General features: G+C 38.1%; 1 protein-coding gene across 8 annotated transcripts in view; it reads right to left on the bottom strand.

Moving 5' to 3' along the window:
- The window catches only part of CARMIL1 (capping protein regulator and myosin 1 linker 1), a 272936-nt gene that overhangs the window by 81400 nt on the left and 176281 nt on the right, over positions 1-15255 (bottom strand). For all 8 annotated transcript variants that reach the window (XM_030552559.1, XM_030552563.1, XM_030552561.1 and 5 more), the window contains 3 exons: positions 9078-9250; positions 7805-7873; positions 3904-3997 (listed from right to left, as the gene is read on the bottom strand). In XM_030552559.1, the coding sequence (XP_030408419.1) occupies positions 3904-3997; positions 7805-7873; positions 9078-9250 (336 nt within the window). The remainder of the gene's footprint in view (positions 1-3903; positions 3998-7804; positions 7874-9077; positions 9251-15255) is intronic.

Raw genomic sequence — 15255 nt, 5'->3', positions numbered from 1 at the left:
TGAGAGCTATTAGGTGCAAATAAACAAATACACCTCTACCCTGATATAATGCGACCCAATACAACACTAATTTGGATATAACGCGGTAAAGCAGCATTCCAGGGAGGACAGGGCTGCGTGCTCCGACAGATCAAAGCAAGTTCGATATAATGCGGTTTCACCTACAACATGGCAAGATTTTTTGGCTCTCGAGGACAGCGTTATATTGGAGTAAAGGTGTAATAAAACACTTAACCCTTTATCCACCTCAACATATACCTAACATTTTTCCATGTGATATTTAAATATTCTATGCAGTCCTCTGCAAGTAGGAAACAAAGTGACAACATATTTTCATATCACACAGATAAACCTAAAAAAAGCCATTGGGAAAAGTGTGAACAAATAAACTTGCAGAAAAACACAAAACCTGCTTATATAGGTACATCTTTTTATAACAGCACTTCTATGCTACCATAGAGCTCTCAGCTGTGCCATGATAAACCCCTGCTTTACAATATTGTATAAAAGTCATTGATTTCAAGTTACAAAATTTCTATCAAGCATCCTGGTGCATGAGCACCTTTTTGTTTAAAAAACAAAGCGACATATCATTAAAATATCTATTTGGACCTTAATTATTGGCACACTAAAATGTCCCCATGACGGTGTACCCCATAATGCTTTATGGAAATATGCTTATAGATCTAAATATGACATAACTGGAATCTATTTTATGCTAGATATGCCATGTAACATATCTCTGCAAAGGTTACGATCTACTGGATATATTTATCCTATTTGTATGCATGTATCATTTTTGTATTCAAAGTTATGAATATTGGCTGTGGACTTGTTTGATTTTAAGTAGCCTTATTAAGGCATTTGGGTCAGCCTCTAAAGAAAGGAATTTGCAAGTTAAGTGCCCCATCAAGGAACACTTAATGGACAATGGATCTTGGAAGACTCCAGTCCATGTAAGAAGTCTACCTGAGGATGTTCAAGGTAGTATGTGAACAATGGCTGCCGCCTGTAAGCTCTGAGTCATGCCTGGACATCTGGCTTGCCCACGTGACTCCAAAATTGCATCTTGTAGCTGGGATTCTACACTGGGGAGGGAAGGGAACTACTCACAAGAGAAAGTCTATTTAAGCCCCTGGAAACCCTCAATTTTGTCTTCAGTTGGCTCAAGAGATAGCCTCTCCACCCCCAAAGGATACCTGAAAGAAACTGGATCAAAGAACAGTAATCATGGGGTGGGGGAAGTGTGAGTGATTGCTGGACCCAGACTAGGAGGAGGCTAGTCTGTAAAAGAAGCTTATTGGAACATCTCTGAGGGTAAGATGTCATCTGTAATCATTGTCTTACTGTATTAGGTTTAGACTTGTGTGTTTTATTTTATTTTGTTTAGTAATTTACTTTGTTCTGTCTGTTACTTGGAACCTCCTAAATCCTATTTTTTGTATTTAATAAAATCACTGTTTACTTATTAATTAACCCAGAGTATGTATTAATACCGGGGGGGGGAGGGGGCGCAAACAGCTGTGCATATCTCTCTATCAGCGTTACAGAGGGTGAACAATTTATGAGTTTATCCTGTATAAGCTTTATGCAGGGTAAAATGAATTTATTTGGGGTTTGGACCCCATTGGGAGCTGGGCATCTGAGCACTGGAGACAGGAACACTTCTTAAGCTGTTTTCAGTTAAGCCTGCAGCTTTTAGGTGACATTGTTCAGACCTGGGTCTGTGTTTGCAACAGGCAAGCCTGTCTGCCTCAAACAAGGCAAGGTTCTGGAGTCCCAAGCTGGCAGGGAAAACGGGCTCAAAGGTCGTCTCAACACCTCTGATGGCAGTCCCAACGGGTTTCTGTGATCCACCCCGTGTCAGTCCCATTTTAGGTGTTTGCTTTACAATATCAATACGTTGTAATATTTGCCTTAGTGTTTTCTTTACCTATTTTGTCGATGAAGTCTTCTTGATATAGCCAATTATTCATCTTTGCACATTTAATGTTTGAAAGTTGTCTAAAAGGGATGAACTATAATTTTTCTCTCTCTTTAAAACATTGTCCTTAACACCATGATGATCTATACTAGACATTAGAAGCATATAAGATACTATATACATTTCTTTTACAACTACTCAATCTAGTGTGAAAGCCTCAAACGACATCTTAAAGGATAATGGATATTTTAAAGTAGAGATGGGTCAATAACTAATTTTCCAATTCACTGTCAGTTCTGGAAAAAAAGTTCATATTTGATGAAATAAAATTCCACTATGAATGACCACAAATAGGCATTGGGCCAGGGAAAAAAGAGCAAAATGACTCTAGCCTGATGGTGGGAAGCCCCTGTTCAAGTCCCTGCTTCAACCACTAATTATTTATACAAAGTGAAGTAGCTTCAACAGGAGATTGAGAGAGCCCAACTCAGTGACTTAGGAACTCTCCTGCAATGGTGGAGACTCAAGTTCAAATCCCTGCTCACCTAAGGCAGAAGTGGCAACGGACCCTGGATCTCCCATATCTCAGATGAGAGCTCTAACCACCGGGCTAAAACTTATAAATTGGACACCAACACCTTTGTTTTGTGGATGGCATCTAAATCCCCCCCAAAGCATTTGGGCCAAAACTATTCAGTGAATTCATGTCAAATTTGCAAATAATTTAGGATCCACCAAAACAGCATTTTTCAACAGATCATTGACCTGAAAAATTTCACCCAGAACTACTTTAAAGGTGACTATACTTTTTTGTTTCTTCATGATGTATAAAAAAAAAACACCTGAAAAGTTGTTTAATAACAAAAGAAACCAAACAAACGGTTAACTAAGAAAATACGTTATATATATAGTGCATAAGTAAGCCGTAGAACTCATTGCCACAAGATAACGTTGAGGCCAAGAGCTTCATTAGATTTTAGAAAGATCTCGCTTTCTCTTGATAAAAGGAATAACCACTGTTATAAAAATATTATAATTTGTCTAATGTAAGGGATATAAGCCCATACACTTCAGGTTTTAAAAAAGCAGAATTCAGATCATCCAAGTACATCATAAAGGTATTTTTCCTTTGGAAGGTCACTTCTCTGCAAGCTTTTTGGTTCATAAGGATCACATACTTATGTTACTTAATTACAGCTTTTGAGAGTTTTTATGCTCCCACCCTTATTAAAAAGTTGCAGACCATGTTTTTTTCCTGATAGACAAGATGACTCCTTTAGAGCTTGCATGACTGACTGTGTCAAAACCCAGTTGGTAGTTCTATAATCCATGAGATTTGGACAGCTACAGAAAATTTTTTGCCAACATAGTTCTCATCCAAAAGATCATTTCAGTTACATTAATTTTGGATGATTGTGTGTGTGTGTGTGTGTGTGTGTGTGTGTGTGTGTGTGTGTGTGTGTGTGTGTGTGTGTGTGTGTGTGTGTAACGTGAACACATCAAGTAAATATGCTGATATCTATCCATTAAACAAAAAACGAGTTTACATTCCACAACAGCCTCTCTCAATCTTTTGTGTCTTGTACTGTGCTGAGCACTCTCCATGCTTCAACAGCAATAAAATGCACATAACCATCTAAATTCATAGAAACATGCACACACGCCAATTTCTAACCATATATGCGCACACACATGCGCGCACACACACATATTGTTTAATCAGTATTTCCTTATTTTGTGGTTCTTTGTTATTAAGCCATTGCATTCTATGGCTCTCACTTCAAATGAATCTTTTTTAAAACAGTCTTCCATGCAATCATGATTCTAGATTATCATAACCTGTCCACATGTTCATATGTGTCCATGTAAATAAAATACTCAATGAATCTAGCAAAGAATTCTTCCTCAGCCAAGCATGAATTCACAACCACTTGAAGTTATTACTCATTTTTTCTGAGAGTGAATTGTATATGCAATACCTTTTGCAGCGCCTCTTCTGTTTTTTCAGGGTTTGTTTTAAGTGCTTGAGAAGCATCATTCATAGGTATTGGCATGAATCTTAAAGTATAATTCCTAAAACAAAACAAAAAACCAAATCTTTACTGTAATGAGAGATGGTAATCTAATTACTACATATAATTATAAGGAGTAAAGTAGCAAATAAAATCAGCTCCTTGTTTTTTTGCCAATAATTTTTCCCCTGATTTTGCAAACACCTGCACGTCTGTAACTTTACTTTCATGAGTAGCCACACTAAAGTCAAGCACATGCATATTTGCAGGAATGGAACCTTACTCTTCTTTCTAGCTAGATAAAGGGGAAGATTTTCAAAGACACAAAGGGCAGCTAGGTATCTAACTGTCTCTGAAAGTCAATGGGAGCGGGGCATTTAAATTCCTTTTGTGTCTTTGAAAATTTTCCTCCTATATCTAATTAGAGATATACAGATATTTATACAGTAGGTAAAGACATGGACTTTCAATGAGAGTTGGATGACTATGCCGCCATTTATATTTTTGAAAACTTTCCCCACGGGGGATAGGTTACCTTTTTTCTCCTTAAAAGAAAGATCAGGAATTATCAGCTCCTACTGAATGGAGATAATCAGAAAGAAAGAGAGAATTCTACAAACAGCTTTAAAATTCACTATTTAAAATATTACTATATATGTAGCTACTTGAGCTACAACAAATTGCTGCATTTTTCTTTAATAGCAATTGCCAAAATATATATAGCATCAACTACAGCTCAGTATTATTTTATATAATTATTTCCTACATTTTATTGAGCTATCTTTCAAAAGAATTGTCCATACCACAAAAGCTTGTGTGTTCATGTACTACAGAATAATCAATAACTGGCCGTCCATCAGGATGGACTATTTTTAAATGTCAGAGATAACAGAGCTCAAGATGGATAGTTGCTATGGAAGCTGTTGATTGCCTGACAGGTGAAAGTAACTGGCAGGGGAAAAAATTGCCTTTTTTTAAAAACACGTGTGGATTTTGAGCAGCTGTTTGTCATTTAATACAGCATGTTCAGTGCAGTCTATAATTACTAGCTCATATACTACAATCAATAAGCAAAGGCTTGAGCCCCCCGTACATGAAAAAGATATGAAGCACAAGGAGACTCCATGGGCATAATCATGAAGCTAGAACTTTAGATGAACAGCATCCTATGAAAAATTCTATAATCCATTTATTTCCCAACACACAAAATTGTTCTGGAATGTTAATTTATTTTCATCTCCGAATTAATCTCTAGGGGAAGAAAAGAATGTAAAGCTTGCATGAAACTTTGCTCATCAGAGCAACCAATATTTATCCTCACACTCTACTTCTCTTTTCTTGGCTTCCTTTGAAGTCTCAAACATCCCTTCATGCTTGTTATTTTCCTTCTTAAAGCTCCATTTTTCTCAATAAGAAGAACAGATTTCCCTAATAACTCATTAATTCAATAAAGTCCAGTTCCAGGTTTAAAACACGGGTTGCTTTGCTTATCCGGTGTATTATTACGCTCCCTACCAACAAAACTTAAACAATTCTTTTAATATAGGTTGAAAGAGAAGAACTCAAAGGCCAGAAAGTGCTGAAGTGAAGGATGCCCATAGAACCTTATCTGCCTCTTTGTATCACACATTACAATAATATTACATGACATTGTCATATGGGATGTTTTCTCCAGGAGTCCTGCCCCATACTGCACAGATACTGCAATAACAGTTTAACATCTTCACTGTTTATTCTGTTCTAACATGAATAGGTTTATGGTCAGTTTACGCTGCCAGTCTTGTGATCTGAACTTGATACCACAGGCAAGGGAAGAGTTCCAGCTTCCCAGGGTACACACAGCACTTGCTTCTCGTCCTGCACTATTAGGCTTGGAAATTGAGATATTTCTATTATAAGTTTTTACGGAAAGTCCTATAAAACGAGTACCATACATTTCTACAGAAATATAGGCTCTGATTCAGAAAAGCACACAAGTCAATGCTTAAGTTCTACTAAAGCCAATGGAATGTAAGTATGGGCCTTGTTGAATGGGGATAGACAACTACATTCCTAAGTGCTTTATTGAACCAGGGCCTTAATCGAATTCTAGAGAAATTACTCAACATTTTAAATAAAACTTAACAGACAATGGTATCCTTTCTGAATTTCTTTTGATGGAGCCTATAGAATTGCATAGCATAAATATCATTTTCACAGGACCTTCACATAAAAGGGGGAACATATATGTAATTTTGATGTTTTAAAAATGCATGTGTTATATATTGCTTTCCCTCCCTATCTCGTGCAATTAGACGCATAGCACTACAGAAGCATGGCTTTGCCAATGTAGGGATACAAAAATGTAATCTCAACAACATTTTTAAAAATATCTAATATTTTTACAATACATTCTGTTAAGGGTGCAATTTATCTTCTCTGAGAAAACTAGCAATGTCTCCTGTATTTCTGTGAAACATATGGAGGAAGATGTTCCCAATATGTCGTTGAGATGGATTTGTTTAAAGGCTAATTGTTTTCAGCAAACATTGACAGAAATCCCAGTCTTCAGAGTTTGAAGCTTCACTGTTCATGAGTTGGGTTGTGATACTGTCTGTGGTATTAAAACATTAGAGACGACAGATGATGACCTAAGCTTCCATGCTAAGTAAATGAGATGTAACCTCTATAAAAAGCAAAGGGACGCTATCTGCCCTGTTTATTTTTCCTGTCTAGTTCATTTCCTCTCGCTTTAGGATCCCTCTTCTGTTTATTTACTTGAGCATATCTGAAGGGGAAAAAGCACCTGATGTTAACCAGAAAATATTACATATTCTTCCTTTCAGACTTGTCCTGTAAATACATGTTCCTGCTCTATAAAGAAGAAAGATCTGCAAGCTGACAAATGACCTTTCCAAGTTCTGTTAATTATTCACTAATATCGCTGGAATCACTCCAAAATTACTTTCTTAATTATAGATCATTCCTATGAATTTCCTCCATCAGTGCAACTGATTCCATTTTGAAATGAAGCACAAAATGAAACAACTGAGGGAAATGAATGCATCCTATACCAATAACAGCAACCTGGTTGATGAACTCAACTGCAAGAGTTATGATTCTACAGAGGATTAAGATACTACCTCAAATAGCTGTACATTTTTGCCAGACATCCTGTCTGGAGACTAGTAATTGTCTATTATCTTCACCTTCAAAAGAAACTCTTTGTTCCCCTGTCTATAGGATCTAATTATATGAAACAACTCCAAACCCTGCTTAATTTAAAATCTGCGTTTTCCCCTGAAAAACATAATAATCACATACAGAAAAGTGACAGAGATGGATATAGATCAAAGTGATTCAGCCTGTCATTGCTAATAGATGCCACTGCATCAGTGATCTCAATGATCCCAAAATTACACATCTTCATAGGGATTATAATGAACAACTGCAGTTCCTGAGACCCTCATTATTAGCTTTTACTTGATGACTACACAGACCAAAATGCTGATTTTATTGTGATGACTACTGGACACAGAGTTTCATTCAGACAACTAATTGCTTTTAAAGCACAAATTATGACTGCTAAGAACATAGATCAATGGCGAGAAAAGAATTTATACAACCCCCTCCACACTTTTAACATTATTATCTAGTGCCTACCACTGGAGCATGGAAGAAGGAACAAAAGAGCCATTTCCCTCCCTTTTGAGCTCAGCGTGAGTGAATTCATCAGCTTTACTTTAGATTTAGTCCCAACAGGCCCAAAAATGAGAGGTGCTGAGCATCCTTAAATCCCATTGTCTCCCAGGTGAATTGCAGCTGCCCAGCACTGTTTGGAGATATTTCTTGATTTCCTCTCACATCAGTTATCTTCCTTTAAACTTACTTTTCCATTGCCACTGCTATGTCCTGGAAGCCCTGTGCGGTGATATTATTCTTATCCCATATTACGGTTCTGTTGGGAAACAAAATTATAAAAAGGTCTGAGTCTGAATTAATAAAAACAGCTTCCCTTTTTAAACAAACTGAACAGAGTAGCAATCTATAATGCAGTTTTGTATTGTAAGGTTACGCAGTTGTGTGTGTCCAAAAATACACAGTAAAGGGCAAAATCATTTAGAAACATAAATTTAGCTACTCATTAAAACCTCAGAATATCAGAAATAAAGGACAGAGTTAGTAGGCTATTCTGTCTACCTTGCTTCCAATGTAGAATTGATCCCTGCATTATATTTAATATTTGTAATAAATCAAAAGCAGCAACCTCACTAAAAATGACAACGCACGTTGATTGCTATTAATTTAAACCTACAGAGTCGAGATTTCTCAGTTACAGTACCCCTATCCCCACCATCTTTAAACTTTCCTCTTTGCAGACATGCACTGCAGTAGCCTTTCATTACAGCAGGAGTTCTCAACATTTTTCTTTTTGAGACCCCCCACCCCCCAACATGCTATAAAAAATCCACGGCCCACCCACACTGCAATAACTGGTTTTCTGCGTATAAAAGTCAGGGCCAGCATTAAGGGGTAGCAAGCAGGGCAGCAGCCCGGGGCCCCACGGCTCAGGGAACCCCCTGAAGCTGAGTTGCTCAGGCTTCTGCTGCACCCCGGGTGGCAGGGCTTAGACTCTCTGCCCTGGGCCCCAGCAAGTCTAACACTGGTCCTGCTTGGCAGACCCCCTGAAACCTGCTCATGGCTCCCCCAGGAAAAACCAAGAGGAACCACAGAAGAAGCAGTTCTGAAATCCTGTTAGTTCTGAACTTTAATTAAAAGGATTTAGATTTTGCTTGAGGTATCATGAAAGGATTGTACCAATTCTTATTCTGTCTAAACTGGTTCCTCCACCCCTAACTGTGATGGGTGTGGTAAAATGATTTACATTAAACTTGAGATAGTCACCTTAAAGGAGAATTTCCAGATTTTTGTGGTTAAAAATTCTCATAAATAAATGTATTTATTCGTAGAGATTTTTGCAGGGAGAAAAGTACTTTATTTTTATTTTAAATAAAAAGGATGGTGATTGGGAAACTGATAACCCTGCAACGTGACTTCCCTGACAGTTGAATTAGAGAAAACAGGAGAATGGGAGTGCTGGCAACAGGCATTATAACATTATTAAACATACAATCTTTCTAATGCGAATAAGGTTTTCATACCTGAGCTTGGTGTTTATCTGTAGGGCTTTTGCTAGCATCTTTGCTCCCATGTCTCCCATTCCGTTTCCACTAATATCCACTTTTGTAAGAGAAGTATTGCTGCCGAATGCATTGATAATTATGGTAAGCTCAGTCTTCAGCTTGGAATCGGCCAGGGATAGTGACTGCAAAGGCTGTGGAGTATATAAACAATGTAAACAACGAACAAGAACTGAGAATGCATTCTAGAATACATCAACTAAAAGAGGGCTCTTACAGCTCCCTTACAAGTTAGTGAACCTCTCAAAAGGGGGAACACTATGTATCAGATTCATCTCTGTGTTTACTGTAGCTATTGTAACACGATACGATAAACAAACATAATGATCTGAGATCCTTGAAATACAATTAGAACTAGTCAAACAATCTGACATCTTTATTCCTGAAGTCCCTGGCTTACAGTACAGACCCGTTTACGCGCGGATGTCAGGAGTCAAGCCATCCCGACCGCGTGTTAAGAAGATCATGCTGAAAAAAGTGTCTATGATACACTTTAAAAAAACGCTGTTATTTTCTGCTCTTTCGTGCTCGCATTTTTTTTCTCTCTTATGAAGTCTGTCATTCACTGCATTTTGCTCCTCCATAAATCTTACATCAGTTCTACAGCACTAAGGGCTTCTGTGGGCAAAATTTTGACCTTTTCAATGACATCCTCCTCCTTGTCGTCACTGTCATTTAGGCCTGCTTTATTAGAATTCTTGCCATTACTTTCGCAGTCCGACGTAGCCTCGCAGCCCGTTAATATTTCATGGTGTGTGTCTCTGTCTCTTTCATTCATGCTGCCTTGTAGAGTGTGTTAAGCTTTGAGGGCTCAGCCGAGTGCTAGTTCATCATTAGCAGTAAGGCATTCCCTGGGAAATATCCTGCCCTCTTCCACCCTTTGACTTCACCACCTCAACCAAGCTTCACAATCATCATTGCGGTGTACGGTATTAAATTGTTTGTTTAAAACTTATATAGTGTGTAGATATATAAAATATAGTCTTTTGTCTGGTAAGAAAAAATTTCCCACGAACCTAACCCCCTCTATTTACATTAATTCTTCTAGGGAAATTTGATTCACTTAACATAGTTTTGCTTAAAGTAGAATTTTTCAGGAACATGACTACAACGTTAAGCGAGGAGTTGCTGTATTTCCCTTTATTCAACAGTCACCAAGTTTATAACCCTTCAAAAAGTGAATACCCCTTTTAGAAACCAAAATGCTTGTACAGTACCTATCACTACGTGGTCCAGGCCCCTTGTCACTACTGTATGACAAGTAACAACAAATTATAACCAAAAAGCATGTTGCATCGAGATGTATGTTTACAAAGAGAATGTATAAAGATTTGGAGGCATAGGAAGTTTATAATTAAAGAGCCTAACACTGACATAGCAATGCACTGATAATTTTAAATGACAGCTATCAAATAGCTGTTAATTCTCTTAGTGCTTCCCTGTTCTATTCCCTTACGCAGTCAGACAAATATTAACTTCACATTGGAATGCTACTGAGACTGGATGCACACGTTTAATTGAGATACTAAGTGCTTCTGTGACACAGTCACAGCAGAAAAAAAGGACACATGAACACCTCAATCAGTCCAGCAGTACTTGCTTAAGCTACCCCACTACCACCAAGCAAAACAGAAACGTAAAATGCAGAGGATCATCACTACGTACAATTTTAATTATTCTTAAAAGGAGCAAATTCAACTGTCGTGGAGCTCGTTGTATAGTAAATGGACCATTTCTGAAAAGTGATTGATTAGCCCAGCAGTTTTCTTGTCTTGAAAACTTATTTTCCTCTTAAACTTTGCTTAGGACTTGTAAGCTGCATTTGTTTAATTTTATAATTAGAAAAATAACCTTTGTGAACATAAAAATGCACACTTGAACTTTTCCCAGTATAAGCCTGGAGACATTTACCTCCCATTAAATAAAATTAATGCCATCACAGCATCCTTGGATTACTAAAGAATTGCTAGTCTGGCTAGAGCAGTCGTAACTCTAGTGATTTAACATATAAATTAGACTTGGTAGTGCTTGAATTATACATTTTTCAGAATAGGGGAAAAATTATTATACATTACAACCATTTTGGACCCTGACCCTGCACAATGCTGAATGTCTCCTGGAAGATAATGAGTAGGGCCCTGCCAAATTCACGGTCCATTTTGGTGAATTTCATGGTCATAGGATTTTAAAAAAATCTTAAATGTCACGATTTCAGTTATTTAAATCTGAAATTTCATGTTGTTGTAATTATAGGGGTTCTGACCCAAAAAGGAGTTGGTGGGGGAGGGTCGCAAGGTTATTGTAGGGGGAGGAGTGTGTGGTACTGCTACCCTTACTTCTGCGCTGCTGCTGATTGCGGCACTGCCTTCAGAACTGGGCAGCTGGAGAGCAGCAGCAGCTGGCCAGGAATCCATCTCAGAAGGCATACCCACCGCCAACAGCAGTGCAGATGTAAGATGTCATGGTATCATATTGTCACCCTTACTTCTGTGCTTCCGCTGGCAGGGTGTTGCCTTCAGAGCTAGATGCCCCTCCAACAGTTGCTGCTCTCCAGGCCACTCTGCTCTGAAGTCAGCACAGAAGCGAGGATGGCAATACCACAACCCCCCTAAAATAACCTTGTGTCCCCCTTGCAACTCTCTTTTGGGTCAGGAACTCCAATTTGAGAAATGCTGGTCTCCCCCATGAAATCTGTATAGTATAGGGTAAAAGCAGACAAAAGACCAGATTTCATAGTCTGTGACGTGTTTTTCATGGCTGTGAATTTGATAGGGCCCTAATAATGAGCACTCTCAACTCCAACTGGTCAGACCATGTCATCCTTCTTCAGATGTTCCCATAGTTCCCCTTCTCCACAGCATCAACTTCAAGCTTCTTGTCTTTACTTTCAAAGTCCTACAAAACTCCAACCTTTTTTGAATGGCACTGCCCTCCTTCCACCTCAATGATGCAAACGCGAATAATCCACTTCTCTACTCTTACTATAACTGTTTCTACGCTTTCTTCCTTGTCAAACTCTCAATGCATAGAACGCCTGCCCTGCGCTGATACACTCGAACATCGCTTTCTCATTCGAATCCCTTCCCCTGAAATAGTGACAAGAAATGAGGCAACCAGGACATTTAAACATCGAGTATAAAAATGCCCTTATTTCTTCATGCTAGCCAACAGCCTTGAGTGAGTAGCTATGTGACTTTATTTCTGTTACCCTGTCTCTCCACCTGCAGCTACTCCTGACTGCCATGTTAGCCCCACATTGCTTCCTGTCTGAAGCTGATTAGTTTGCCAGCTAGCTCCTCATGATGGGGTTCTTGTCTTTTATCGGCATTGTGAGCAATCTGATATACTCGAGTGCCATAAAGTAATTAATAATAATAATAATACTTGTGTCTCCCACTGGTTGAGGAATGAAGCTCATAACCAGAACTGATGCCCTGTGTGGGAATGAGTGATTTCAACAAGGCTTGCAGGAACAAATCCATTCATAATGGTCCACCTCTGAAGCTGCGGCTGATTCATTTTCACAAGTTGAGAGGGCAGTTATGCTTTCTGGTATTTTATTTATTTTCTTAAACAATTATCAACGTATTCAAACTTTTCAGCATTTAGTTAGGGAGCTCATCAGTTGCTCTGAAGAGCCTGATGTTTATTTAGGCTACGCAGTCAGAACTGGAGTATGTTGGGAATTATTTTTACAAAACGTCTCACATTGGAAAATGCCAATTCACTGAACAAAACTGTTCACTGGAGAGGGTCAGCTTTGACAAATTTCCTGTTTTGCCCCTTTTTTTTTTTTTTAAAATGCCTTTTTGACATTTCTAAAATGAAAAATTTCAGGTTTTCAGGTTGAAACAACTATTTCTTAAGAAATTTAAGTTAATGTATAGCTTTAAAAAAGGTCAAGAATCAAAACAATTGACCCAATCTGATTTGGAGGTGGGGGGCTGGGGATTTTTGCCTGATGAAAATTTTCAACATTTTTGCCATAATTTGGGATTGGAAATTTTTTCAAAATCCTCACAACATGGGAGAACTGTTTCCTGCCTACCTCTATTTAAATACTGAAGGGAGAGTTTATAGTCTGAAACAATCCCCTGCAGCATAATTCTTCAGCTATTTATACATACGGTATTGCCATGTTACAAATATAGACAGCATGTTATTTACAGTGCGAGATGCATTTAAACTCTTTCATTTTCACACTATTGATACAGAAGGAGGTGAATTACTAATTGGTTTTCTTGTGTCTCTCCCTGCCACTACTGAATGAGTAATGAGTGAAATGCTTTAAGTGCTTTGATATTATGAGTGCAGAAATTCAGCCAGGAGTAAACATTACTCTACACAATCCAAAAAAAAAGAGAGAGAGATCAGGTGTTAAATATGCATGAGAATGCAATATCTGAATTGAATATTTCTTTTTTAAAAAATCCTATATAAATAGATGTGATTCTGCACAGACCATAAAAACTTTTATTCCCCAGCAGCACCCTATGATTTCAGATGCATATTGGGAGCTTGATATGAAACACATACTTTCTTCTTTCCTGCTGCACGAAATGGATGCCGAACTGCTACATTAAACATCTTTTAAATTGATCTTATTCAGGGAGGGAATGGGGGAAAAACATTTCTTACAGTAAAGAATGTAATGAGAGACCATATTACATTTGGTACTGCCACACACTTGCTAGGTACACTTGGAAGGTTAATTATCAAATTCAATTTATTTAATCTAAGAATACAAATGCTTTAAAAAACACAAAGTACCCAATCCTGCAAGGTGCTGAGAATCTCCTGTGAAGGGCTGAGCACCCTTCACTGCCATTGACACCAGAACTGAGGGCATTCAGCCCCTCACAGGAGGTTCAATCATCAGTTTGAGTAATGTTTAGCCAGCAGTGCAGCATCCATTTTCCTGCAGCAGGAAAGAATAAAGTATGATAATTATACAGCCACTGAAATCATACTGCGGTGGTAGGAAATAAAAGTTTTTACAGCCTGCACAGTAAAACATCTATTTATAGATTTTTAAAAATTTAAAATTCATGTATTGTATTCTCATGCATCTTTAACACCTGGCGTTTTGTTGTTTTTTTAAAAAATGGTATACAAAAATGCTAGTGGCTGGTTGCATTTCTACAGTCATTATACCAAACTACTAATCTTTTAAAGCATTTCATTCATTATTCATTCAGCAGAGGAGGAAAAAACAACAACAATTCGTCTCCTGCTTTTCTATCAATGGTATGAAAACAACTACACAACTAAGTAACATGCTCTCTATATTTCAACACAGCAATACCTCTGTTTAAACTACGTATAAATATCTGAAGAATTATTTTGCAGGGGGTTCTTTCAGATTATAAACTCTCCTCTCAGTGTTCTTAACACCAGGAACTACAAAACAGCAGATACGTAACTAATGGTTGAAAAAGACTAACAGTTATGATTAAGAAAAACAAAAAGAGCTGAAAATGAGAGGCTCATTTTACAATATTGGTAAGTGTGTGAAAGTGAAGATGCCTCCATTTCAGAATTACCTCACCATGGACGGAGAGTCATTCTTAGAGTCTATCTGAAACAACACATTCACACACAGGACAACAGAGTTTGGGCTTATGAGCTAGATCCTTCAGATGCTAGACATGCATCTGATGAAGTGGGTATTCACCCACAAAAGCTCATGCTCCAAAACGTCTGTTAGTCTATAAGGTGCCACAGGATTCTTTGCTGCTTTTACAGATGCTAGAAGACATTTTTATTATTGTTTTCGGCACCCATGAATATACCAGGCACCTCATAATGCAAATTAATAATAAGATCCCTGCCCTGAGAAATTTACAAACATGATGCAAAGAGAGAGATAATAAAACAATAGGGTGGGATTAGGGGGAGTAGACACAGGATTACAGAAATAAGATCATATGGTTCTGCAGTGAAGAAGAGGTAGCATTTTTTCAAATGTCTAAATAAATGACTTCATTGGCTCACTTCCTTTGTCACTGGAAAAGGGTGTTTGAAGGCAGGAAGTGACTTAAGCAGAGACGTCCCTTGGGTATGGCAAATTGTGTGACTGCTCTAGACCCCGCGCTTTGGGGCCTCCTCCCCGGGCCAGTGTGATTGGGTGGCAGCTGAG

The sequence above is a fragment of the Gopherus evgoodei genome, chromosome 2 (genome assembly GCF_007399415.2).
Source record: "Gopherus evgoodei ecotype Sinaloan lineage chromosome 2, rGopEvg1_v1.p, whole genome shotgun sequence".
Classification (NCBI taxonomy): domain Eukaryota; kingdom Metazoa; phylum Chordata; order Testudines; family Testudinidae; genus Gopherus; species Gopherus evgoodei.
This window is presented reverse-complemented; position numbering and strand designations above follow the sequence as displayed.